Genomic DNA, 27650 nt, shown 5'->3' with positions numbered 1-27650 from the left:
CGCTATGTCAGCGAGGCGTGTGGACAGTTTGAGGTTCAGTCTCCTCAGTACAGCTCCAGTTCGCGAGAGGCCAGGTGTTCCAGCTTCCTCCGAGGTCAGGTTTTCCCTTGAGAGCTGACTAATTCACAGAATGGACTGTGAAATGTGCTGTGTTGCAGGACACTCAGGATAAACTGCACATCCAGTGCAGCATATCTCTGAGTAAATGGATTGACCCACGATAAAATACTGACAGTAAAAACATTGTCTCTCCACCGCCGGACCGTGTCCACCCACACACGCTAACAGCCTGAAAACAGCCTATGAACATAAAATGCGGACATGCTGCCAAAGTAAGAGCTTTGCGTAGTCTGGATCTACCCCTGGATAATGATTTCAGCTTCGCTCCAACGGGGTACCCATGAGGCAGTCCTATGACAATGTTAGAGACATGCTGTCACTAGGCTGGAACATGACCTGTAATCTCGGAATCTTCAGAGAAAAGGAAAAGGTTTTTCTTTTGAAACATTCAGGAGGTTAACTTGTAGTGTAAAACTCCTCCCTGCCCACACACACACACACGTACACACACACAAAACAGTAGTTAAAGCCAGGAGGCTCACTCAAGGCAAGGGGGTGAAGTGAAGGTTGTTTCCTTGGGGCAAAAAAAAACAAGACATACAAACGCATTCACCCGTTTGTTGATGTATAGTCAGTAACTTTACATTCAGTGTAGTGGTTCCAGAGGTGTACCTGAGAATTCTGCACTGCTGGAAAACAGCTCAGCCCTATCTTTCAAACAAACCCAACACTTTGCATTTCATTATATAACAATAATAATCAGAATTATAGAACAGGCAGAATTCATTTCTTGGACGAAAACAAAAAATGGAAAAAATTTGCAAACTGGTTTGAGACCAAATGTAGGCATTGTACCTGATTCCTGAACTCAAGTGGTAAACAAAATGCTGAGAATCAACAATCAAGTGTCTAGACTTTCAGTAAAATACCCATGTGTTTGAATACCAAGCCTCTCTGGACGGTTGAATTTTAACATGTGCTTATGACACCCAAAGACTGTTGACATGTGTAGTTTTGGGTTTGGAATGGGTTCAGTCAAGCTCCATTCTGAAGTGGTGTCCCTTCGGGAGAGGAGAGCCAAGTGGGTCTCTGTGTGATGGCAGCCAAGAGGGATTGTGGGACAGCGGGTAATGACAGAGGCATGGCTCAGGAGGGCCGCAGTGGTTTGGTAGAGCGATGGGCTGCCAAAGAACAGCCTTCTTGTCTCACAAATGAGAGGGAAATAGAAGAAGTGCAGCATGAAAATTGTCTCAAAAACTCAAATGATGTGTCTAAATACACCACAAACAAAACAAAATCAAAAATCTAACCGGGTATTTGTCAGAATCTCAATAAATAACTCAAATAAATATCCTGGCTGTACACTACATGTTAGTCATCCTCCTGACTCCTTCTCCTGGGCTGTGAGGTCTCTTCTTCTTGCTCTACCTCCCCTGGCCCCTCCCCTTCCTCTTCCTCATCTTCGTCCTTGTCTCCAAAGGTCTGCTCCTCCATGTTGGTGAAGGAGTGCGAGCGGGCTGCCACCTGGGCAGCGAGGGCGGAGCTGAAGCTGAGGGCAGCTGAGCCATGCAGTTCTGTCAGCCTGTCCATCACGGAGAGGGCGGGGACTCTGGCCACCAGGGGGCGGTGCTCCATCCCGTCAGTCTGCGCCTCCACCTCCTCCCCTGCCAAGCCGTCGTACTGGTAGTGCACCGTCCCCTCTGCGACATCGGAGGCCGGTGGGTGGGCCCTCTCCTCACCCACCTCTGTCTGCCCACAGCAGAACTCCGTCTCTGTGGTGGCAGGGGCAGGGTTCTCCTTGTCCCTCCCCTCCTCCTCCTCTACCACCTCCCCCTCCTCCTCTTGGTGGTCCTCCACATGGTGGTTCTCCTCATTCTCTGGTGCCAGTATGTCCACTGGGTCAGAGGTTCTGTGAGGTTCTGGGGGCTCGGTAGGCACTGCAGTCAGGGCAGCTGAGACAGACAGAGAGCCTGAGTGTGAGTGCATGAATGTGTGTGTATATGCATATGCATTCATGGATATGTAAAAGTGTGTGTATGTGTGGGTGTGTTTATGTATGTCAATGCCCAATGTCAGTAAGTGTTTACACATATGTGTATGTGTGAGTGTGTATATGTACATTTCTGTTTGTTTGAATCAGTACATGTATCTGTAAGTGTGTCTGTGTATACATGTATATGTATTGGTATGCATGCATGTGTGGATGTGTCTGTATATGTATATGTATGGCATGTGTATGCGCAGGAGTGTGTATATATGTATGTATATGTATCTGTATGCATGTACGTATGTCTGTATGCATGTGTCAGTGTGTACGTGCGTATGTGCGTATCTGCACACCTCGGTCGCTGAAGAGCAGCTGTTTCCACCTCTGCCGCTCGGCCTCAGAGGCGCGCAGCCCCAGCACGGACTTGAGCTCCAGCAGGACGTGGCGAGACTCCTCCCTCTGCCGTCGCTGCCGCTCCCTCTCCTCTGGGGACAGCAGGTCCCGCAGCGAGCCCTGCCACTCCCCGTCTGAGTCCGAGTCCGTCACATACGCCTCCAGCTCCTGGCAAATCAGAGAGCAGAGCTCACATACCCGAAGTGCCTCCTGGACCGAACAAAAATGCCTTCATGCCGAATTCTGCACTCTGTCTCTGCACAATCTGTTTATCAGGTCCTAGCTACTCTCTCTCTCTCTCTGTTAATCCAACTCCTCAGACTCACACATTGAATCTCTGTTTGTCTCTGTTTATCATTGAATTTTGATCATATTTTAAATTCCTTGAGTGGATTCAGAAATCAGACCAATTCTCACCACACAAACCCACTGACACCAAAACAATTCTTCATATCCTAATAGCCACAGCTAACTACAACCTCCCTGTTAGAATGTGCAGTCTACTAATAAATATAATAAATATATTTTGATGTGTATTATCACTTCCCTTTTTTGTGTTGTGTTTCTTGCCCATGCTGTCACTCTGCAGATAGATATCATATCCTATCTTTGCACATCTTCAATTCCGTCAGAAGTCGTACGGTATTGAAAAAATGGCTCCTCTTTTGTGCGCCACAGTGGTGACCCGTTGCATATCGATTTCACACAGAAAATAGGAAACAGGTGCCGCTCTAAGCCAAGATGGCTGCGCAGGAACACAGTGACAGAGAGAACCTCAATTTGGCCTGAGGAGGTATAATTATAGGCCCTGCAGAATCTTTTCAGACAGCTGCCACACACCATTACATCAGACATGAATAATCAATCCCTTACTTTGTTGACCAGTCCAGACATTTATAGCAGACACCGGAACAGCTCAACAGGTCACGCCCTGCCACAGGGCATGTGAATGCAAAACGAATCTGAGCACTTGCATTCTCTGAAGCAGAAATCCAGTTCATGTCCAGTATTTTGTAGCTCTTGAACTATAAAGATCCACTATAACAAATCCATTCAAATTGACCGACTTTGATCATAAGAATGGACAAATGCGAAATACTGAAAAAGTCACCTTTGCCACCAAGTCAAAACCACTTTAAATGATCCAATAACCCCTCCATTTTACTACCTGCTCCTCTGGGACAGGGTCATTGTCCTGGATGAGGGTGACTGGTCGGGGTGGAGGGGGCGGCACTGGGGGAGCCTTCTCATCCTCAGCTCCGGGTGTTCCTGTCAAAGGCATTCAGACCACAGGGAGTGAGTCTGTCTGTGACAGCACTGAACAAAACAGCTACATCAAAAAATCACTGCAGTGCTTTTTGCATGTCAAATAGTTTGGCTTTGGAGGAACATGACGATCACATAATCTGGAAGTGGGGGCAATTTTCAATATTTGGCCATGTTAACACTCAAGGTGTTTGATTTGTCCAGCTCTGAGGACATGTAGTACCACAGTACAGAGAGGGGGGGGGGGGGACAGGGAGAGAGAGACTTTGTTTTTATTTTACGTGCTTTTTAAACAAAGAGCCTGTAAATGGTACTACTTACATATTTACAGATGAGAAAGACCAAAACAAGTTGTAAAAGAGAACACATACCAAAGCCTAATGAAACCCAAAAATAAAACCTTAATAAAACAACCAAAAACAACCCATGAAAAGAAAACCCACAACTACGTACATTTGCATGTTTAGCTTAGGTGACTGTGTCATGTCCAATTCATCAACAGCATTAATCACTTACTTTACACAGTGCAGCATTTAGTGCCCACTGGCTGCGGAAGAGAGGGCTCATTTCATAAAACGCACCCCCTATCATTGAGCATCCCTTTCCTCACAGCAGTGCAGTCATGGGTCACCTGCTGCTCTAACTCTGCCTTTAGAGTCCGCAGAAAAGCCATTTCTGCTGTACCAAAAAGGAAGATCATTGGTGGGTAAGGGAACATGTTTGAGTTTTAGCCCCACTTTATTGGGACATTATGATGTCATATAACCGGAGTATTCATTAACAGACTAAATATAGTTCATTCTGAAAACATTATCACTCCAAAAAAAAAAGAAAACAAAAAAAAGGCCTTCAAAGGAAAATTGGTATACAACAGAGAAAGACAGCTTGCACCTCCTTTTAACTCTTTCACTTGAGACACCACCAATGAGAACACCCTTAACTCATCCCCTGCCCTCATCCTTTTACTCCCAGGTGGCGAAAGCAGCCACTTTGCCCCCTTTCAAACCAGCAAAGCTGTCAGCACTTACACAGCAGGAGCGAGCTGAAAGCAGTCACCTGCCTATATAAGGAGCTGCCACACCAGACCAACCCCCACAACCCCCACCCCTCTAGCAGAGTTTTATTTCCTGACAGTTAAAAAGACCTGGAGAAAACATTCGGAACCACCCAGGAGATGAGCCCGGTGATAACAGAGAGATGAGGGGCACATGATGAGGGGGAGACTACCTCCAGAGCAGGTTCAAACCACGGGTGAGCATTGCTGCACGCCTGAGTTAAGCCCTTAATACAGTGTGGGAAACAGTAAATGGACAGGAAGCAAGATCCTTGTGGATAAGGCTGTCCGCTCGGCACATATGTGATATTATATATATTTTCCCTGTGAAATATCGGGGGTCCGCCCTGAGTGCGCGCGACCTGCGAATGACTGTTACCTTATCCACTGCCCCTTTGATACAGAAAGCCCCCGCAGGCCGCCTTCACTGAAGCACACCAGATGTGCGGTGCGTATCACAGCCTACGCCTCGCCTGTCAGGATAAGTGGAAACATATGCCTGTCCCCTGTGCCCTCTGTGTCTATTCAATAGCAGTACATAGGGCTTTGAGTTATATTGATCACAAATGATTAATGAATTTTAATCTTCAACAAATAAATACAGGAGATTTGATTCTTATTTAGTGAAAATGGTAAGCAGAATGGACAGAAACTCAACTCAGCTCACTGCTGAGTGACAGTAGTTGGGCAGCAGAAATGCCTTCAGGAGTGACAGCCACCCTATACCTCTTACCTACTTCTTAATCACCTCTGAGAAAAGAACTCGGTTGTGTGTGTGTGGGTGGGTGGGTGAGGGCCTGTTACTGTCAGTTACATGCTGCCCATCGGGCTAAGTCTTGTCTGAAATGGGACCCCTCAGCGGTCAGCTCAAATTGCCCCCCAACACCCTGAATGACAGGGAACCCCCGCAGCTCATTCTCTCTGATCTCCACTACACTGAAGCTGGAACTGGAACTGGAACTTGATTTGCAGGGAGCCTGAGGACAATCCCTCGTGTTGGCCATCAGACACGGGGTCGAACGACGAGGGGACGGGACTGAAGGCCTCATCCGTGCAAGTGAAGGCGTCTGGGTGAAGTGATGTGGGCCCACACACATGTGCCTGTGTTCTAAGGAATACCTTGGCCTGAGTGACCTCACAGATCAACCTGCTTAGACGGTGGCAGCTGAGATCCCTCACTGCTGTATCTCTGCTAATGCTGGATTACAGAACCAGCTCTGGTGTTTGTCTCTGTCACTCCCACATCAATATGTCTACTGGAGCTGCCAGTGCTGACATGAAACAAACATTTACCTCACGGCACAACAGAATTTCAATGGCCAAACCCCTGAGCCGTGAGTGCAAGGGATTTTTAATGTGTCATGTAAAAAAGTTGCACATTCAGTAATCTAATCTTCAACAGCATCTAGCTAGTGTGTAGTATGCTCAGCCAGCAGCTAGCTAACAAAGTTACATTTGCCATGAAGTTTTTGTAGTTTCTGAGACTCCTGCAGCCATATTTTAATACGCAGTACCCACGTTGAGAAAGCTCATGTAGATGGAAACATCATGGAGAATGTGTGTGTGCGTGCCTGAGTGTGCATGTGTGTGAAGCTGCATCTCCAATGATAAAAGAGAGCTGAGTGTGATGGTGTTGACGTGCTGCAGTCGTAAGTGAGTAACACAAACACCCCCGCAGGCTCTACACAGAGTGGAGAGTGGGGAGAGTAACAGCACCCGATTTCCCGTATTAACAGTAGGCCACACCCTCTCCCTAACCTCCCTCTTACTCGCTCTTTCTGTTCAGTTCCGTACACTCCTGACCTCTGACTAAAGACCACAGTAATTATCTGATCAAAATATGACCACAGTGAATGGAAATGAATCCTTTTCTGTTCTGAATTGTCCTCATCACTGTGGACAAGGAAGGTGTATAAGCAAAATGCTATATCAATGCAAAACACACAAAATAACAGTATCACCACCATACTGAAACCAAAACACACTGCAACAATACACTGAAATGGCAAACTTCAACGACAAACTGAAACAACCAACTTATACAACATACTAAAATACTCTCACTTCAGTTTGAAATAACAAACCGAAGAAACACATGAAAACCAGACTAGCCCCTCACGGGAGGGTCAGGACTCAGCTGCTCTGTGAAATGGACACACCTCCAGTACAGATGCAAAACGTAATATTATGACAGGGCCAGTATACCACTTCATCTCTGAACGTCACTTGGAGATCATGAGCAGAGAATACCTGGTGTGTCTTGTGAACTGTGAGGAGAGAATTCACACAGAGAAAAGCTGGTTCTCTGTGCCCGCTTGCACAGACATCCCTCACCGACATAGCAGGCCCCTCTCCTACAGAACTGGACGGCTGGCCTCTTGCTTGTGCATTTGACCTATGCTCACTTGATTTGAGTGTTTTAGCTGTGTGTCTGGAGTGTGCATGCCTTCTGATGTTCACACCTCACCTGTGCATGTCTTACCTGTACTCTAATGCCCTGTGTGCATCCCTGTGTACATGTTTTACTTGTACGCATGTTTTTCACCTGTGTGTGTAGCATAGTGGTTAAGGAGCAGGACTTGTAACCAATTCGGTTCCCTGCTGGGGCACTCTGCTGTGCCCTTGGGCAAGGTACTTAACCCACAATAGCCTCAGTAAATATCCAGCTGTATAAATGGATAACATTGTAAAAAACTGTAACTGTAAATGTAAGTCGCTCTAGATAAGAGCATCTGCTAAATGCCAATAACGTAATGTAACGTAATGCATGTCTTATATGTGTTCTATTCCCCTGTGCATGTCTCACCTGTCTGCATGTGTTTCACCTGAGCTCTTCTCCCTTGTGTGTGCCTCACCTGTGCACGGCGTGTCTCACCTGGGCAGTTGGCGGCGCGGTTCAGCATGCGGTCCACCTGCGCCACGGTCTCGTCCCAGCAGGCAGAGCTGGCCTGCATGTGCGGCTGCAGGAGGCGGAGCCTGTCCTGCAGCATCTGGTACCCCGCGCACGTTGTCTCCACCGTCTCCCGGGAGACCATCAGCTTCTCCAGCTCGTCCTCCAGGATGATCATCCTTCATCATTTCAGGGGGAGTGCAGGTGAGGAGGACACCCAGAGAAATAGGAGGGATCAGTAGGATGGGTAAAGAGACACTATACATACTGTACTGCACTTAAGTCTTCAAAAGACAGGTAATTTCAACAGATATCGTCTGTGCACAACCAACATCATAGCATTAAAGGGCAATGATTCACTCTAATGTAAATTCACCAGACTCTCCATATGTTGTGTTATGCACTTAGCCTAGACTCCCAGATGCACATGAAAAAAAGAAATCATCAATCATGACACCCCTCCTCTGGGGAAATAAAAAACAAGATGAGCCCATCCAGTTAGCACTTGTCTATCTGCCGGGTCATGAATCTTGAATCGTTCGCCTTGTGATGACAAAGCGCTCCAGGTGCTGGGAAGAGCAGCACTCAGAGGCCCGTAGCAGAGGAGCGCTGAAGTGCATTTTCTGTTTGCACTTCCCGAGAGGAAAGAAAATAAACAGACCCGCTCCTGCTTGCTCCTGGAGTCTGGCAGCTAACAGCAGGGCCTTACACTCAGATAAGTGGGGGGGGGGGGGGGTTCGCTGAGCTACAGCACAGAGTGGGGGCAGGGGGTCAGAGTTTTAATGCGCCAGAGAGGTAGCAGCTGCCACAATCTGATAACAAAGCCATGGGGCAGAGCATGGCCAAGAGTCAAGATTTTTGGGAAGAGGCATGCTGTGGTCTGTATGCATTTAGCAGGGCCTTTGGGTTACAGAACAGAACAAAACTGGACTGGGAATCGGCGAATGCTGAGGAAGGGAGTGTGTTCACACAAAAATTCAGCTAAGCAAGGTTTGCAATAACAGCTGGGGCAGCTGCAGGTGGGAAATAGAGGCATTAATGTTATGACAAGAAGTTGCAGAAGAGGGCCTTGAGGTGAAGGACAAAACATTATCCTGGTATTGGACCATAGATATTCTATTTATAATTACCAGATAATCAGCCAACTGTGCATCACACTGAAAGTTCTGAATCCTATCTCATCTGCTGGTTTGTTATGAACATTCTTGAGGGAGGTGTGGTCTAAAACAAGACATCCACAGCTAGCACAGCAAAACAGACAGCGTTAGAACCCCCAGGTACCCTCTCAGATGGAGGATGACAGGAGCGCCAGAGCTGAATACCTGGCAATTACATAGAACATCTGTGGCAGGAAGTTGAGGTGAAGCTACGGGACAGGGCAGGGTCGGACATTAAAGGTCAGGGGTACGTACTCGTTGAGCAGGGCCTTGAGGTGGAGCTGCAGGCTGCGCACGGAGGTGTGAAGGGTGTTGAGCTCGCGGCACTTCTGCCGGGCACGGCGGGCGCGGTCAGATGCCTGCGGCTGGTGGTGCATCTCGAAGTAGCGGTGGAAGTCGTAGCTGCGCTGCAGGTCACCCAGGCAGCCCGAGAGGGTGTGCTGGAATGGCCCCGTCACCTCGGCAACGGCCCGGTGTGCAGGTGGGGCGAGCGGCTGCTCCCCCTGCTTGGCTCCGTCACCCCTCCCTCTCTGGTCCTCCCGCCCAGGGGACAGCAGTAGGGCCAGGCGGCGGAAGAACTCAGAGCTCTGCCCCATCCACAGCTGGAAGAGCACCTTCACGGACAACAACATCACAGGGACAATCAGCACAAAGAGGAAAGGGCAAAGTTCGCAAAGTGGCTCTCACAGCGAGCTGGAATTCAGCCCAGACAGCAGTGACTGCCGGCGCACACTCAACTGTGCTCACGGTTAAAGATCTATCCAGGAAGAACTAAAGACTAAAGTATGATAACAGTTCCTGGAAAGTGAGGAAAAGAATGCACAGAGGAAGAATGAATCAATCAGGAGGAATGAATGACTGGATATTTAACAATTCATGCTCATCAGTCCAGGATTTGTGAGAAATCAGATTCACTGTTTTGTAATACACGCTCAGAAATACACAAAGGATTTGTTAATGTTGACCACGCAGCACTGCCTTATGGGTAGCAATCCTGAGCTGTCCTAAGTAGTGAAACCTCTGTGGTTTCATCTCCCATTCTGACAGACCATGCCACTGTGTACCAACTGTCACTACCCTCTGCCCTCTGCAGCCTGTACCCTAAAGGTTCAGTGTATGACTGGCATGGACTGAAATGTTTAATGCAGGGAACAGTCAAACCCCAAAAAAGTCTGACTGAATAATTGTGTTAAAATACCATTCACCCCTCCATCAGAACTCTCCCATGAAGATTTTGCAGCCTGCCACACCACACACCTTTTCAAGGTGACCCCTAATCCAGCTAAAAATGGGTTAAGCACTTTCAGAAAAGCAGACAGTTAACAGAAGGTGTGATTTCCTTTTGTAAATTGTATTAAATATTAAATACATGTATTAAATATTATTAAATATTGTATTTAATTGTATTAAAATTACAGTAAAATATAAGTACCCCATTTAATTCTTGTATTATATTAGCACATCTTGCTCCACATGTTGTTCATCTCAATAAGCACATCTCTGGACTACATGTCATTGGAAGAGAGTGCTGGAGATCCAGTAAAAATGGCCCTAATTGTCTGTGTATCATGCCCTGGTGAAGGTGCTTACTGATCACATGACCCAGGAGCAGATGACATATGACATCACTATGACATCGCTGGAGATGGGATTCTGATTGTATTGATTGACAGACAACTTCTGATCCCTTGTCCCATTCTGTACCGTTGAATGGATACTAGTAGGGACCTTGCTAAGTAGAGGTGGGACCCAATCAGAGAGCCCTGCTGTCATCGTTAACTGTCTGCATAGTTAACCAAGAATCAGTGAATGGGCATGGCTTAAGGAAGCACTTCAAACTGTTGCTGTGTAAACACACCATGGCAATGCCAGGGTACGACTTCACAAGCCAGGGACACTGTGACCTTTTTCATACAAATGTCTGCCATATTGGGAGCTAAATTAGAAACATCAACAGTGATGGCGAACACTGAGGTTTGAACTGGGGCCATGACGCATGAATGTACCATTCCCCCCACGGTGGAATGAACTTGACACTGTGATCAGGACAGCAGAATCACTGGTCATTTTTAACAGACTAAAGACCCACCTCTTCAGATTGCACCCCAGCTCCCCTTCAATCCCCACCCCCCAGAACCTGCTACTCACACTGCTTGTATTACTTGCTGCTTATTTACTGGTATTAATGCCATGAATTATGGATTTTGTGATTTAGTGACATTGTGATATTGGGTAGCATATGTACTTAATGACTTCCCATAGTTTTCTAGGCTGTCTAGTTTCAGATTCATAACTTGTGATGATGCTTGAATGGTGTTGTGCATGTAATTGCTGGTCTGGGAGTGTTAGCCTGGTCTGTCCTTCTCTTAAATTAGATAGATAGTTTTCTGTTCTCTTTATTGGAAGTCACACTGGATAAGTAACTGAGGAACAAAGCGGGCAGGTGGTGAAAATATGAGTGTTACTATGGGGACGGTCTCTATGGGAACAGAGGTCAGCGGCATGATTTACGGGAACTACTGCAGATAGCATCTCCCACAATTCCCTGAAACAGACAGCCGTGCGGCGCCCAATAAGCCTCGCACTCGCAGAGGATTCCTGCAGCCCTACAACAGTACTGACTTTCACACAATCACTCAGTATCATCCAAGTGAAAGCTTGCATTACCGCCCAGAAACATTTTACTGTTCAATAAACTGTGGCAAGCCAACAAAGTTGCTGTGTGAAGCAGATCACAGCAGATCACCACCCAGGGCTTCACAGCAAATACAGCAGAGATACAGACAAAAACACTGTCTATGTGAATAGAGCTCCAGGGACAATGGGAACCAGCCTGAAGGAGAGGAAGACCAATGGGGATCAGACAGAAGAAGGAGGGGACCAATGGGAATCAGACAGAAGGAGGAAGAGGGGATAAAAAGGGAGGGGTGGAATTGGGAAGAAGCGAGGACGCAAGATGGAGTGAGTGGAGACTGGGATTGAGTCAGTGTGTGAAACGTAGGACACGGACAAAGAGAATACTAGCAAGACATCCCAGACATTACAGGCACTGATGACAATAAATGGGGTGTACAGGTACGGATGAGACTGGACACACAGACGCCCACGGGGCGTTGCAGGTGAGGGGCGCTCACCTTGAGTGCAGGGAGGCTGTAGTCATCTGTAAGCTCCTGCACCTGCTCGTCAGTCAGATCCTCCTCCCCCAGGCCCAGGCCTAGCTCCTTCAGGGGGACTGTCGACACGTAATTCGTCACATTGTCAATTTCCGAATCCAAGGGATAGGTGGCGGAGAGGGTTAAGGGAAATGCATTTGACTCTGAAGCCGAGGCTACAAAAATGCAACAGTCAGCGTGTGTAATCAGTGTGCAGTGAGCGTCTTCCCTTGAAACACACTCTACAGAGTGGCTGCGGGTTTACGTCTATGCCACGCTCTGAGAGGTGTCCAAATGTTTCAGAGTAATGAGCTGAGAGAGCTCACAATCCCCATCAGACTACGGCAGCAAAGCTGTGACTGCACTCTCTGGCGAAGCACAGAATCCTTACCAATGCGCTGAGAGAGTTAGCGTGTGAAACAGAGAGACAGAGAGAGAGATAGAGAGAGAAAGATCGAGTTAGTGTGTGAAACAAAGAGAGCAAAGACAGGACAAAGCAACAAAGACAGAACGACAAAGATAGTGAGAAAGACAAAAACAAAATGAGTGAGTGAGTGAGAAAAATAGAGGAGACAGAGAAAAAAGAGAAAGGAACAGAGAAAGAAGAAAAAGAAAGATACAAAGAAGTAAGAGTGAGTGAATAAGGGGAAAAAGGAGGAAAAGGGTGTTTTAGGTTTAGGGTTAGGGTTAGTTACAAGGTTAGGGTAAGGGCTAGGGTTAGGATTAGGGTTAGGTGAGGGAGAATGTGCACAACGTTTCGCCTTGTCTCAGACTTCTTCAGGTGTAATTTGAGTTGACTTTTTGCCTGGTTAATTAGTTCTTGGGTAGGACCTAATTCAGAACCCTGATGGGTGGGTTAGGATTAGGGTTAGGGTTTAGGTTGGGGTTAGTTATAAGGTTAGGGTAAGGGCTACGGTTAGTTACAGGGTTAGGGTTACGGCTAGGGTTATGGTTAGGGTTAGAGTTTTGTTTAGCATAAGGGTAGGGATAAGGGTTAGGACAGACAGATAGTAAGAGAAAGGGGAGAGAAAGAGTCCAAAGAGACAGCATGCCCCTTAAGTGAGGAAGGGGAGAGAGAGCAAAAGAGAAAGAGAGAGAGAGCAGATGAGACAGGCAGTGAGGCAGTGAATTTGGAGGAAAGGGAGGATAGGCGGGCTGAGTGGATCTTTCCGGGCCCTGTGCTCTGGACCACCCTGGGCGGGGTGACCCGGTTTCCTGCAGTGGTTGCCATGCCACCCAGCTGAAGGATATGACTTGAGCATATGGCAGGTGGCCAGGCGGGAGGCCCTGAAGGCGGCGCGGAGCGCCCGGTATGAGGCCTTCCGCAGGCCCAGGAGCTGCTGGCCACGCTGCTGCCCCACTCTGTTGAAAGGACAGGCCGCACTGACCCTGTCGAGCAAACTTGAGAAGTGAAATGTGATACAGACTGTGCAGACGTCCCAGGCCAGCTCTGTCACTACAAGTAACATACTACATGCGACACACAACGCATCATACTACACAGAGCACGCAACACGACATATTACACACAACACACAAGACATCATACTATAAACAACACACTACGCAACATACTAAACTCAACACACACCACAACATACTACACACAGACTGTGCAGACGTCTCAGGCCAGCTCTGTCACTACAAGTAACATACAACACGCGACACACAACGCATCATACTACACAGAGCACGCAACACAACATATTACACACAACACACAAGACAACATACTACACACAACATGTGACACAAAATATGACATGTAACACAACCTAAAACACAACAGACTACACACAACATACAACAAACTACACACAATGCCCAACATATATAACACATAACACAACACACTACAAACAATGTGCAATGCAGCATACAACACACAACAAATTAACCCCAAATGCAGTGCTACATACTGCACAAAACACAAATGATATACAACATGCAAGCACTACACTACACACAACACACAACAGTTATACATTTCATACAAAGCAAGACTCTACACTACACATACAAAGAACATCTGCACCCACATCTGCACCCACACCACACAATGCAAATCTACTCATAACCTGCAAGACAGCACAGCTCTAAAATAAACCCAGCGCTCAAAACAGTACACACTACACAGCAAGCAATGGTCAAAACAGTGCCGTACACAGCCAACATGCAACTTAATGTCACACTACTGTGCAGGCAAAACACATGTCTGCATTACTAACATACAATTCAAGAATTCAACAAAAGCGCATAGCCAAATGCTACAACACCACAGAAATATGACACACCAGCCAGAATTACAACAGGCAGACACAACACAAAATGTTAGACAACGACAAAGTACAATAAAAACATTAAAAAGGTACGACATGCAATTTCTACACTGTATTCACAAAACATAACACGCATAGACAACATGCACGACACCTACTCCCTAAATGGAACACACAACAACAGCACTGTGATGCCGAACACGCAACACACAACAGACAACACACACATACACAGACAACACCTGTCAGGGCACAACACAGGGAACGGTCACTGTCCAGGAGCCGGACAGAACGCAGGATATGATGTCACAGGAGGAAGGAAGAGGATATGATATCAGACAAGGCAGGAACAGAGTGAGTGCTGTGAAAAGCAAGGCTGGAACTAGAGACACAGGACCACTGCCAATGTCTGAAAAGGGAAGCAGGGAGGTGGAGGAGCTCGCGAACTGTGCTTGTAGCCACAAGGTTGTAGGTTTAACACCCGTCCTTCACACTCACAGTCACAGCAGAAAGGTTGTCAGAGGACTCTATGAGGGTTGTGGTCATGGTTTGGTAAGGTGTATGAAGGTCGTGGGGGAGGTGTGTGGTAAGAAGTCAGGTGGAACATGGACAGTTTTAGAATTGAAGGGAGAGTGTGGCACAGAAAGTTTAAGCAGCGATGAGGACTTTGACAGAGGCAGTTTTCTCACTAAGAAGGGGTTTAACAGAGACAGTTTTAACACTGTCCCTCTGACAGGTTTAACACTGAGGAAGGCTTTGATTGAGTCAGTTGTAGTATTGATGGGGGGGTGATAGAGACAGTTTTAACATTGAGGGAGGATTTGATTGAGTCAGTTGCGGTATTGATGGGGTGAGTTGACACAGACAGTTTGAAGATTGAGGGAGGATTTGACAGAGTTGCGGCACTGGGGGTAGGGGGAAGTGTGTAAATGGACAGTTTTAGGATACATATGGGGTGAGACAGAGGCAGCTCCAGCCCTGGGAGAGTGAAAATGGGACCGTTTCAGGACGGGGGGGTGGGGGGGGATGTGTGAGACAGGTGTAGGGCGCTTACAGTGTGAACCCGCGGGAGATGACCTCGGTCTCCTGGACGAGCCGCAGCGACTTGCGCGCCAGGCCAGTGAGCGCCCTGCAGTCGAGTGCCAGCCGCTCCAGCCGAACCCCGCGGGCCCGCATGTCTCTCCGCAGCCGGGCCATCCTCACCAGCCCCGCCCCGCGCAGCGCCACAAATGCCGCCAGCGCCGCCGCCCACGGCACCAGGAGTGTCATGCTCGGCCCACCCTCCGGGCCCTGCAGGGCCGCCAGCACTGCCGCAAACGCGGCCAGCACCGAGAGGTCCCTGTGTATGGAGAGCAAACACACACATGCGGTACCAATGTCTCACTGGCAGAGGGTCTCATGGGTAAGGATGTCCAGTATTAGCGCTGATAATAACACCACTATCCAATCACCATCACACATTACACATTCACTACTATAGCATCTATCCCTAGGCACAACCTCTACGGTACAATGCAGCCTGGCACATCCAAGTTAAAAATATACATATGTGTGAGTGTGTGTGTAAGAAGAGATAATGTATGTGTGTATACATGTGTGTGTGTGTTAATATAATCACACATACATATACACAGTGCCCTCTATATTTATTGATGCTCCTGACTAAATCAGAACAAAAACCATGCTGTGAAAGAAAAATATTTATACTTTAATCTTAATAGCACTGCACAGAGCAAAGTATATATTTGATGCAAATTATATATTTATATGTGCACCCATAAAAGTTGCAGGTGTTGTCAAATGAAGCTCAAAAATCCTCCCACTGAGTGGAATTAATCTGATAGCCTCACAGAGAGCGAGTAAGAGAGAGGGAACGCGATACATGCAGAAAGAGCATAAGAGGATAAGAGAGGGATAGAGTGAGCGAGAGAGGGAGAGCGTAGGAGCAGAGGGGGCACCAAGGCGTGCCTCAGCACCAGTACTGGGTGCTTGCGCTCCAAAAATGGCACATCACCAATTCAGTGCATTCAGGACTGAGTTTATTCTCTGATTGAGAGGGTAAAGATAACAGGGATAATTACTGTCATTGTTATTACTAATTTTACACTTTGGCAATAAGACAGCACATGTATGTTGAATGAATTCAGAGAAAGAGAGAGACAAAGAAAAAGAGGGAGATGACAATTTCACCATTTATTTGTTTAGTTGCAGTTTATAATAATAATAATAATAATAATAATAATAATAATAATTCTGCTTAATTTTTTTCAAGTATTAATTTGAATGCTGCTAATATACCCTGTGTTAATTGCTTTAGCAAAACTGCATGTTGAGCATCCATGCTAACAAAACAATTTAAAATTTGAGATGGTCAAAGAGAAATAGATATTAAGAAGCAAACAGAAATCGATACTTTCCAGAGCAGCAGCACAAAGAGAGTTAAAGAGAGAGTGTAAATGGTAAGGGAGAGAGATAAAGCGAAGGAGAGAGGAAAGGAGAGAGGAGAGAAGACACAGAGGGAGTGAAAGAGAGGGGCTGAGGTGGGTGCTCAATGGTCAGGACAGTACCAGAGGGATGGGCCGGCCCGGGGGTGGGGTGTGGGCGGAGCTGTGGTTGTGAGAGCGTGGTCAGATGAGGTTGACGACCCCATGGAGAGGACGCTGGGGTCCAACAGCTCGATGAGCTCTACATCCTCCTGCAGCAGCACGTCCTGCTCCAGGATGGTACGCAAGGAGTACTGCCGAAACTCTGCGTCCTGAAGAGACAGCCGCACCCATCATTAGACCCCTCCCCACTGATAAACCTGCATATCCTACAGAGAGCATTACAGCACACTCCACCCCACTGCTGAAACTGCACATCTGAGAGACTGAGAAACAGACCTGCCGATACACCCAGCCCTACTACCCCAACCACGTCACCACAGCTCTGCCTTACCAGCTGCTGTTCCAGGCTGGGGGACATGGAGCCCTGGAGGCAGAAGCTCATGCTCCACACAGTGTCAGCCAGCCTCCAGATACGGCCTTCCTGTAAACCACAGAGGAGGGAGGGAGGGAGGGAGAGGGAGTGAGAGAGGGAACGAGAGATGGATGTTATGTTTAGATCTGCTGTCAAAGATCAGAGCAGAGGCTACCACACAGTGATCAATTGCAGATGAGCCTCGAGAGGAAACCAGAGTCTGCACACACATAAAGTCCTAACCCACACACACAACTTTCCCACCCGCTGGTCTGGCTGTCCCCCTCTCACCTTTAAAGCCAAAAGAAGAGGCAAACAAACAAGCCAGAACCAACGTCCTCTCAGTTTGAATCCCACCCAGTCCACTGTGGGAAGTGAAACTGCTTTTTGTTGGTCAGGTTTAAACACAGTCAGATAGAGTGAGAGCATTTCTGACCTATGCATAGGGACTGTGTATGCGTGGCTTTCACAGGCCCCTATAGAACACGCAATTGCACTCCTCTGCATCTCCCCCAGAATCCCGTTCTTAGAAAGCTGCCAGGCGGATTCTTTATAATTCTTTATTCCGGGCTCTGGTACACTGCCACAGGGGAGAAACTCTTTCACAAGCCTACAATGGCATTGTGATCATGTGTTATCCCCTGTTTGCTGCTAACACCCCCCATGCACGTTCCCTATTGGGGGGAAGCCCCAGACTCACAGACACACCCCCCTTTACGCCCCTCCCCTTTCTCTGGTGTGCCAAACTCCCCCAGCTCCCCAAGCAGAAAGCATGCTCCTTCTGTGAAAACAGCTTGACCAATAAACAAACAAAGGTTCCAGTAACCCCTAAGCAGATGGAGCTCTTCACTTGTCCCTGAGTATGTGATATGAGGTGATGTAATGGATTCTTCAGGGGGTAGAAAAAGCAGAATAATGTGTAAGGGTTTGACTGACTCCACCAAGGATCCTCTTTGGCGAACCACACTTTGCCTGTAATGTGTGAAATCCGTGCTGTTTTGATTGGACGGACGCTGACGGTGAACACAGCAGTTGGACAGTAGTTCACACAGGACTGGTGACTGCACTGACGCATCAGCTTCATACAGGGACTCCGACATGAGGACACACAGTTATCGATCAGCGGTCAGGGTATCAGATGACCCCAAGCAACCTTTATTGACCCCGATTCTCAGTTCACATTCATTTGAAATCAAATAGAGGACTGCACTCCATCACCGTAAAGCACCACGAACTGGTGCCCGTACTGTCCACAGACACGCAGACAACCCAGGAATCTGGACATTTGCTATTAGTTTTCATTAGTATTTCATTATTTTTAGCATCTGTTTTTCCCAGTTAGAATTTGTTTTTTTTTCAGTTTTTCACAAATTAGCTCAGACAGGTTTATTTCTTTTTCTGATTCCCTCTAAAAAATGTCCAGCATGAGGCATTGTGTGGCACCCTCTCTGTCTGCACAGCTATTCAAAACTACACCCTGTGCTACAGAAAAAAAACTTTGAATGATTATCAGTATTTATTTCTTTGTTTTGGAGGAGCCCTTATCCGGGCTGATGTTGATGGATTACATCTCATTCATTTAGTCTCCTGGATATTTTACTGAAGTAAAGCAGGCACAGGTACCTTTCTAAAAGGTGGAAGAACAGCGTCCTGTCTGGATCTGAACCTGCAATCCTCCTCGTCACGCCCCCAGCTTCTGAACTGTTGTTTAGTTCCTCCTTCCCTCTTGCTCCATGTCAGTTTTAGTATTCTGACGGAGGCACAGACCCGAGGAACATTCCGGGCGCTTGGGGACGGCCCGCTCGCTTTGTTAAGAGTCCCGCGGAGAAGTGCAGCGCCCCTCATTAGCAAGTGAATGGTGTCTACAGCGGCGCAGGACGAACTCCGTCGGGTGCGGGACTTCACATCTCTCACAGTGAAATGCATTAGTTGAATACTACCTTACTGTGCACGGCCAAAATGCAAACAAGGGTGAGTGAACTAAGGTGGAGGCCGGTTTGGTTTATTATGTGAAGTCTATGTACTATAAAGCAAATTCAAACACCATGGGACGTTCGCTTCTGTACAAACCATAGCAATGCAGCTTTCAAGCATTTCCTCTGAAACACCATGCAAAGCAGCGAGAATACAATGAGAATATGTGGTGCTAGAGGAGATTGTCAGTATATTCCGAGCAATGTTATATTTACATTACAATTAGTAGATGAACTTATCCAATTTACATGGCTCACAGTTTTTACGTTGATGATTTATACAGCTAGATATTTATTGAGGCAATTTGAGTTAAGTAACTTGCCCAAGGGTGCAACAGAAATGCCCCGATGAGGAACTGAACCTTGAGTTAAGAGCCCTTCTCTTTACCACTGCACCATATGCTGTCCATTGTTTAATGTCCTTGACTCAGGACATGGGAAATGCTTAGGGCACAGGGCTCTGAAGTCTGAACCTGGGCCAGGAGGTGTTCAGTAATGGAAAGGGTACTTTTGCCACGTCTAGAGGGCTGCAAGTTCAAGTAATTTTTTGACACTGCTGTTTTTTCATGAGCCATGTTCTTATCCCTTAACAGTCCAAATGAGATATGCTACTGCTACAAGCAGCCAAGGTCTAAAGATGTTATCCACTGGGGTGAAAAGAAGTGCAAATGGTGTTGTGATAAAATTTCAGACACACAATGAAAGCAACCTCTGGGTTATGAGCCCTGCTCCTTATCACTACAACACACACCGCTGTCCATTTCTGGATGAGGTCAATGGTGTCGGTGCAACTGGCTATGTGATGCCCCATGTGAAACACCATATAACAGGTTCAGGATTCAGCCTGCTAAAAGCCCCCATGCCTACCCTGCCCGAACCTTGAGCCACAAGGCCACAAACCGGCACCTCCACAGACCTCGGCTCCTCAAAGGCTGCCCCGCGCAGTGGGCTAACAGCCAAAGGTCCTAAGGAGCATGGGAACCAAGCTCTGGGCTCACATAGGCCACCAGCTGAGGTAAGAGAGGGCAGTAAATTACCTCCCTGACCTCCTGAGCTTAGCACCGAAGGGCCTTCCTCCACTCTGACATGTACATTGAAATAGGAGACACAGTCCCCAGCATGGCATGCACATAGCTCAGTATTATCCATTTTAAACTGGTGGGGTTCTCACCCACAGAAGTTCAGATGAGGTACCACCCCTCCTAGCAGTATTGCTTCATATTAACAATTAATTTCACTCAAAATATTGCTGTTTTAAAATAATGTAATCTAATCCATGTACTCTAATTGGAAAAATGTTTTAGTAACCATGCAACATGCATAGACATGTAAAAAATACAGTAGAAGCATTTAATTTCTATTTCTGACTTTAAACACGTCATTCACAGCATTGCAACTGTGGAGTGCAAATCATAATGAGCTATTGTTGTATTCCCATGGACTGTACTGTATTTTTTGCATTGTTTGTTCTGGATAAGTCATTTTTACACTGTGTTTGCACCTTGTGTCTGTAACTGCACACGTCTTAACCAACTCTGCCTAGTAACCGAACACAATAAGATTATGCTGGTTAAAATAAATTAATTAATTAATGTGGCCTTTGGGACAGACCTCAGGCCTTTTCGGCAGCAGCAGCTGTCAAGTGGAGGAGCTCCAGTGCGACTTGCTACCTGCAGCTCTCCAGCCTTGAATTACTTGCCATTCACCTCTCATGTGACCTCTGACCCCCTCCCACTTCACCCAAAGGGGTTGTGTGACCCTTCTGGACAGTGCAAAAGGGGTGGGATGAACTCTGGTCAAAGCCCCCCCTCATCTCAGCTCTCAGCTCTGGGACAGAGACTCTGAGAAGCACCCTACTCAGTCAGCATGCTCTAACTAGCACAGAAATAATCTGCCAACACACTTCTGACAGTGTCTGTTGAAGCACTCGTTCTGTAGTCAGTAAGGCTCTGACTGGCAGAGACGTAAACTCAGGCAGGCCTACACTGACGCTGCCTCATGATTCCCTTCCATTTGAAGTCACTGTAAACACAGCTGTCTCCCACAGATCAGCTGGCTAGCTTCCTGTGGGAGAACAGCAGGGCTACCGATAACCCTGACAGAACCAACATTTTATCACAGAACCCGCTTTGCCTTTCTGTGGAAACCAATCTGCTGCGTGTTTGACGTGTTTGTTTTCTTTCCTGATCCAGTCTATATATGAGCCCTGTCGATCCCTTTAGAAGCAGCACTGTTTGCATGCAAGCCAGAGACTGTGTGTGACCTCGTCACCCGAGGTGTGAGACCGCATGGTCCGTCAGATCCGGAACTGCCGTGGGGCATAGAGGCAGCATGCCACTAGACTCGGCAGAGATACAAGGGAAAGAAAAATCACAGCTATTCCAATAAAAGGGAACTGCTCCAGCTGCTGGTATGACCAAAAATGCCCCCGCAAAAAGAGAGACTAATCCAAACAGACACATGTGCGCATGCACAAACACACACACACACAAATATACAAAAAAACACAAAAGCATGCATAGTGCGCTTCAGCAGGGTTTCTTATGATCCTCTGTGTATCACGGTACAAGGGTCACCATACAACATGTACCACAGTGTGGTGCATACCACTACCACATAACGATATGCCACTTCCTTGTACAAAAATAAGTTCAGTGACCCATGTGCACAAAGTTTCCACTGTCTACAGGTAAACATTCTGCTGCAGGTGCAGTTTATGACTATGACACACAGCATTAGTTTTGCAGACAAACTGTATTCAGCGCATACAATTATAAATAAGCATGACCCTTAGTGCATGATTTATTAAGATATTGTAGATACCGGGGGCACTAAAACAGTAGCAATAGCTTAAAGGACTAATTGTGATACACAGCAGTACAATAACATGTGATACCATGTACTACAGCAGTAAAGACAGTATACTTCTTCCCTTTTGCTTAACCTTACTGTAAAGATGTCAGCTGCTCCAGAAGGACAAAAATGGAAAAAAATACTCAACCTGGACATGAGCCTATGCAAAATAAGGATGTTCAATTTGGAAAGAGGCAGGTCTTTCGCCATGTGCGAGAAGAGCTCTCTGTAGTCTAGCTCAGTATCACACGCTACATGCGTCACAGGCAAGACAACCAGGGAGGAAATGAGAAGATTCCAGGGCCTTTTCCCCTACGGGTAAAAGAGCATTTATAGTTCTCAGCTGAAAGAGTTAGGACACCCAGAGGTAAAGCCAGGGGGGTAGTGAACATCACAAAGCAGACTGATGACCAGCACCCAACCCCCTCCTCATCCAGTTCCGAAAACCACGGTGAAAAAACATTCTCATTTTTTCCAGCACTCAGGTATATATAGAACTGAATGGAGCACAGAGATTAAAGAGGTAATGCCACGGCAGCGCTCTTGATTAAATCTAATGCCTCATGTGCATCATTGGTAGACAATGAATGACATGTTTGTTACTTCGACTGAGGTCATAATTGCCCTCCTTGTGTAAGTGCAATTTAAAGGAGAAGATCAAAGTGAAATGAGCGAACTGTCAAAGAAACCTTTTCAGTCTCGTCCAAGGGTACCATCGCGTTCCCAATCGGGGCAGAGAGCATGTGCCTCTAACAAACCTATTTCCCTGCTTACTATCTGACAGGCAGGCAAGCAATCGGTAACTGAAATCAACATGGCTCTGGACAGATAAACAACAATACAAGAGCACGCAACACACACACACACACACACACACACACAGATGCACAGCCACACACACATTCATGCACACAAACAAGCAAGCAAACAGACAAACACACACAAACAAACAAACACATGCACTGAAAGGGTGTCCTTAGTCTGGCAGTGCATTGAGCCACCCCAGGCTGTGGAACATCGCGGGAGACCTCACAGCAGGAGGGTCCAGCAGAGAGGCATAGAGGTCAGAGCATAGAGACAGAGCGTAATGTGTCATCAGAGGCAAAACCACGCCCCTCGTGGGGGGAAACATTCCGCACAGTTGAAAAGGAGTAAATGGGAAATTGCGGGACACCGTGTTTTGAAACTGCTTTAACATAAAATGTCAACACCAGACTATTTCAATACCCTTCTGCCCAAAAAATATATATTGAGAAACTAAGTCTGATTGGACTCCCTCAGCGTCTCTTTTCTATCCCAAAATCAGTGTGGAAAAATGACCCCACAGAGTAGCCAGCCATCACTTATTTTGACTTCGAATCACCAGGTAGGCTAAGATAGTCAATACTGTCATCTAGATAGCTCAAGTCTATAGCCTACTATTGAGCCAAGAGATCAGTAGATGACAACCTAAACAATTGCATTATAATCATGAAGTGACATGATTATAATGCCAAAAAGGGTTTGAAATTGTCAGTGGGTAGTATATTTTAGAACTCAGTAGCCAAAGTAGCAGGTTGACAAGATCTGACATTCACTGCCCTTACAATAATCACAAATACACTTAACCAAGAGAGAATAAATTGAATTCAAGAGAGAATAAATTATATGTTACATGCATATGTTAATATGTTGTTTGTTTGTTTTTATGTTGTTAAGTATAAATTGCAGTTACACTTGAGGCATAAAGACTTTGGCTGGTGAAAATGATGGCTGGCGACTAATGTTAACGTTGGATGTCAACTAGCCACAGTGGCTGGTAGCTAAATGTTAATGTCATCATGTTATTCTCCACATGCACTTTCCAGAAGGCTTTATTAAAAGTGACTAATGGGTGAGGATAAGCCATTTAGTCCCTGCAAACATGAAGATCGACCATAGATTGAGTACTTTGGTAGCTAGCTAGCTAGCTAACCTAAAGCAAGCTACCGTAGCTAGATATCTAGCTAACTATCTAAAGTAATGTATCTGGGGAATTGGAATCAATCATATACAAATTTTTGTATATACAGCACCATTCGACCAAAGCACCGAGCCAAAACAACAAGTTCAATGGGTGGGCCAAATCACTACACCTCTTCCCTCTGCTCTACCAAACAGGGGACGATTCACTAAGTATTAATTTCAGACTTCTTGTTGACTTTAAAATTTATGATCACTTTATGTTCAGGGGGATTATTGCTAATCTCCCTCAGCAGCCAAACCCCTGACATCACACTCTCGGGTAAAAATCACCAATGCATGTTTTTTTTTTGCTGGTCTGAGAAATAAATAAAATTTCATCACAGTTACTGATTAATTAGTGATCTTAATGATGGATTCCACACAGCCTCCATTGCAACCATGTACCTTTCTTCTTAGTACATGTTTGCCCAGCCCAGTATGATTTTGGTCACGCTGGCTGCTGACTTCTGTCCAGGCCATTTGTGCCGTTCAACCCACAGACACACCCAAAATCACTTACATGGGACTCTAAGAATTCCAAAAGGATAAAACAGTCTATATTAATTTCTAGAATGAACTGTCACAAGAGGACTTCAGTTTGGGAGTGGTGTGGGGTTCAGTGAGGAAAAGTCATCAAAGGGGAGGTACTGCAGCCAGGCCCAGAGAATGGGAGAGGATGATGGGAAGGAAAGGGGGGGGCCTGACTCACGGGGTGGAGGAGAGGGTGTCACTCACTATGGGCGGAGTGGGCGCATCCTGCAGGGGGGACCCTGCCCCTCCCTGCTTGTACTGCTCCTCCTCCTGTGACACCGTCGCGCATGCCTCGAAGTCCGTGTGTCCGAGATCCTGCAAGTACTGGAACAGTGGAGAATTCTGGAACAACAGGGAGAACGAATGTCTTTTCAGAGTCAGTTTGGCTTATTTCATTAGCGAACACTGTTCACTGTAACTCTGGTGAAGATGCTGATGTTATTCTTGAATTTACTGTCAATGTCATTCTTACTGTTGTATGCTTTGGCACAACAAATGAGGTGTGTTTCTGTTATGTCAATAAAGCTATCTGAATTGAATTGGGGGGGTGGGAGGGAAAGAGAGAGAGAGAGAAACTGAGAGAGAAAGATGGGGTGGGGGGGACGGATGATAGAAAAACGACTTAATACACACTTAATGTTACTCTTTATTTCCACTGGATTCACAGAGATACCTTTATAATGATATGGGATTACAACAAAGCACAGGGACAAAACAACACACTAAGTCAGCTCATGATGCCACCCAGACTGCAAAAGTAACAGAGATTCAGCTCACACTCCCTCATGTCTGTCACACACGCATAAAACAGAGGAAATGGAGGGGCCATCTTTCATGTGGAAGGAAGGACTAACAAAACACAGATATGTCCTACACGTGACGATAACCATCCCCACTGTACTGTTTTTTTTTTTTTTTTTAATCGGCAGTCATTCTGAGATGTTCCCCGCTGAAAAAAAGAACATTCCACATCCGCTACTGGTTTCCAGGAAATTTCAGAATGCTCCCGCAGTAGTGACAGGCAAAATCTAGCTCATCGTTCCCTTCGGACATCAGGAAGAAGCTCAAGTCTTTTGTTTCCACTGCCTGGTCGGGTATGCGTTCACCCATCGGCCCAGCGGTCCCCTCTGAAGGTATAATGATGTGGAATGGCTGATGATGTCATGCTGTACTTCACCGGAAGGCTTTCACAGTCTTATCCCCCACACCTAATCCAACATACTGTGCATCACACTCTGCATAACACCATCACACTTAGTTGACATCACACCTAAATAAAATATCAGTATGAAATATATCAAATATCAGAATCAATATCTAAATGTTTTGCTGACTCTCTGTTGAACTGTATTGCCTGCTGGGAAAACGGGCCTAAAGTGACATCCTCACATGCACCCCCGAGGTGCCTCATCCAAGCCTTCACCACAAGAACCAAGAGTGCAGCTTCCTAAATCTTACTCGTATACTGCCACCTCTTATAGGAGACACGATATTGAGGAAAAACATAACATAGTTTGATCATGCTATCACAGGAATGTCCAACCAGAAACCTGAAACCACGACCACCACATCCACTTCCCTAGCTACAAATAACCAAAATGCATAATACTTCAGAAACATTTCTTTGCTTAATTTGGGAAAACTGAACATGACCGCATACTGTACTTTGATGGTATTTTCCTAGCTATCCTTTAACTGTAAATAGCTTCTTTTGGGATCCATGATTACAGGTCTTCTTTGGATAGTGCTTAGCTTAATGAGTGACAAAACTGTTTTGATAACCCTACACCCAACAAGGTCAGTTTCAAAATAAAGCAAAACAAAAAGACACTCAACTAAACACACCATCCTCACTGGAGGGGTACCCAAATAACTTCCTCCAAAACCATGCTTTTCATGAAACAAGGTGCATGTTACAAACAGAATAATTCATGATAGTGAACTGCCACTGCTCCTGTACAACTGTCAGTGCACATTTGCAGAGAAGGTAACCAACCGTAACTCAGCCTTCAAACCTTCCCCTTTAAACGGTAAACTTCCACAAATGGAATGTAAGACTTTAGCAAAAACAGCCTAAGTGAATGTGGGTGCACCTCCCCGATTGCTTTTGATTTATTTAATCGTAAATGCAGTTCGGTATTTCAGTCATGCAAAAATCAAAATTAGGCACCACAGACACAGGCACACACGTACGGCTGACTACCAGAGTACTGGTACTCGCTCAGATTGTAGGACTGATCTTGCTAGCTAGGAAATTCTTCTGCAGTACCTCAGATTTCATGCTCTATTTTAACAACAACAACAAAATACTGACCCAATTCTATGCCTGATGTCTAAACACTGTTACATGAGCATCTCTGAAGAAACGTTTGCTTGATGTACTCTTAACTAGTTAGCTACATATATCTTCCCCGACAGACTAACAAAGTACTAGTTTCCCATACGATCTATAATCATTAACATACAGTAAGATACGCACAGACAAATTCTAAAGCAGGACACATGACAAGATGTTTGACAAAGGTTCTTCATCAGAACAATAATTTAGCTAACAAGCTAATGGCATACTCCGACTTGACAATTCACTTGGAGAGTATTTGACTTTCAAATTAGCTAGTTTGCTAACATGCAAGGTGGCTAGCCAGTAGCTATCTACTTGGCAAGCTGTCTAATATTCCGTAAACATTTAACAGTTGCTAGCCAGTCAGCTAGCTTCATGGTCTAGCCAGTTTGTTCCACATAGCGTATGGAACAATAGATTGACACTGCCAGCATAGCTAGCTGCTATCAAACACGCATGTTGACTAAAGGCGCACACGTCGACTACAACCGCCGACACACACCGCGTACTCATGAAAGCAAAACACCTGCAAACGTTGCACGAACCTCAAATACCACCTCTTCATCGAACTCCTCAGTCATTGCTCTTCGCCATAGGTGTCTCTTTCCTGAGCATTCTGGGATTGTAGTCCAAAGAAGTCGGGTGCAACTCGAGGTCGCATAGGAGTCGATGTGTTCGGCGCTGGTGATTTCAAAAACTCAAATTCCCTGAATGCACCGCTGCGTAAATCTACCAGGCAGCGGGCGAAGCACCTCTAGTGGAAGTTTTTCGCA

The 27650-nt window shown here is 46.2% G+C and overlaps 1 protein-coding gene across 1 annotated transcript; it reads right to left on the bottom strand.

Moving 5' to 3' along the window:
• vezt (vezatin, adherens junctions transmembrane protein) lies at positions 1-27481 on the bottom strand. The gene is made up of 12 exons (XM_036518257.1): positions 27423-27481; positions 24741-24878; positions 17176-17265; positions 16806-16993; positions 15293-15577; positions 13211-13348; positions 11942-12089; positions 9063-9421; positions 7636-7829; positions 3609-3709; positions 2401-2608; positions 1-2012 (listed from the first exon to the last, which is right to left on the bottom strand). The coding sequence occupies exons 1-12, from the start codon at positions 27456-27458 to the stop codon at positions 1432-1434; spliced, it is 2466 nt and encodes an 821-aa protein (XP_036374150.1). The 5' UTR covers positions 27459-27481; the 3' UTR covers positions 1-1431.
• Positions 27482-27650: the final 169 nt, after the last annotated feature.

This window comes from Megalops cyprinoides, chromosome 23 (genome assembly GCF_013368585.1).
Source record: "Megalops cyprinoides isolate fMegCyp1 chromosome 23, fMegCyp1.pri, whole genome shotgun sequence".
Lineage (NCBI taxonomy): Eukaryota > Metazoa > Chordata > Actinopteri > Elopiformes > Megalopidae > Megalops > Megalops cyprinoides.
The sequence above is the reverse complement of the archived record's forward strand: the minus strand, read 5'-3'. Positions and strand labels throughout refer to the sequence as shown.

Excerpts from the sequence above, each read along its gene's own strand:
- vezt (XM_036518257.1), bottom strand. The coding sequence starts at position 27,458 with ATGACTGAGGAGTTCGATGAAGAGGTGGTATTTGAG. Across the intron at positions 13,349-15,292 it reads ATCTCCCGCGGGTTCACACT|GGTCAGTGCGGCCTGTCCTT; the intron begins GTAAGCGCCCTA and ends TTTGCTCGACAG. Across the intron at positions 12,090-13,210 it reads ACCTGCCATATGCTCAAGTC|CTATCCCTTGGATTCGGAAA; the intron begins ATATCCTTCAGC and ends CCTCTCCGCCAC.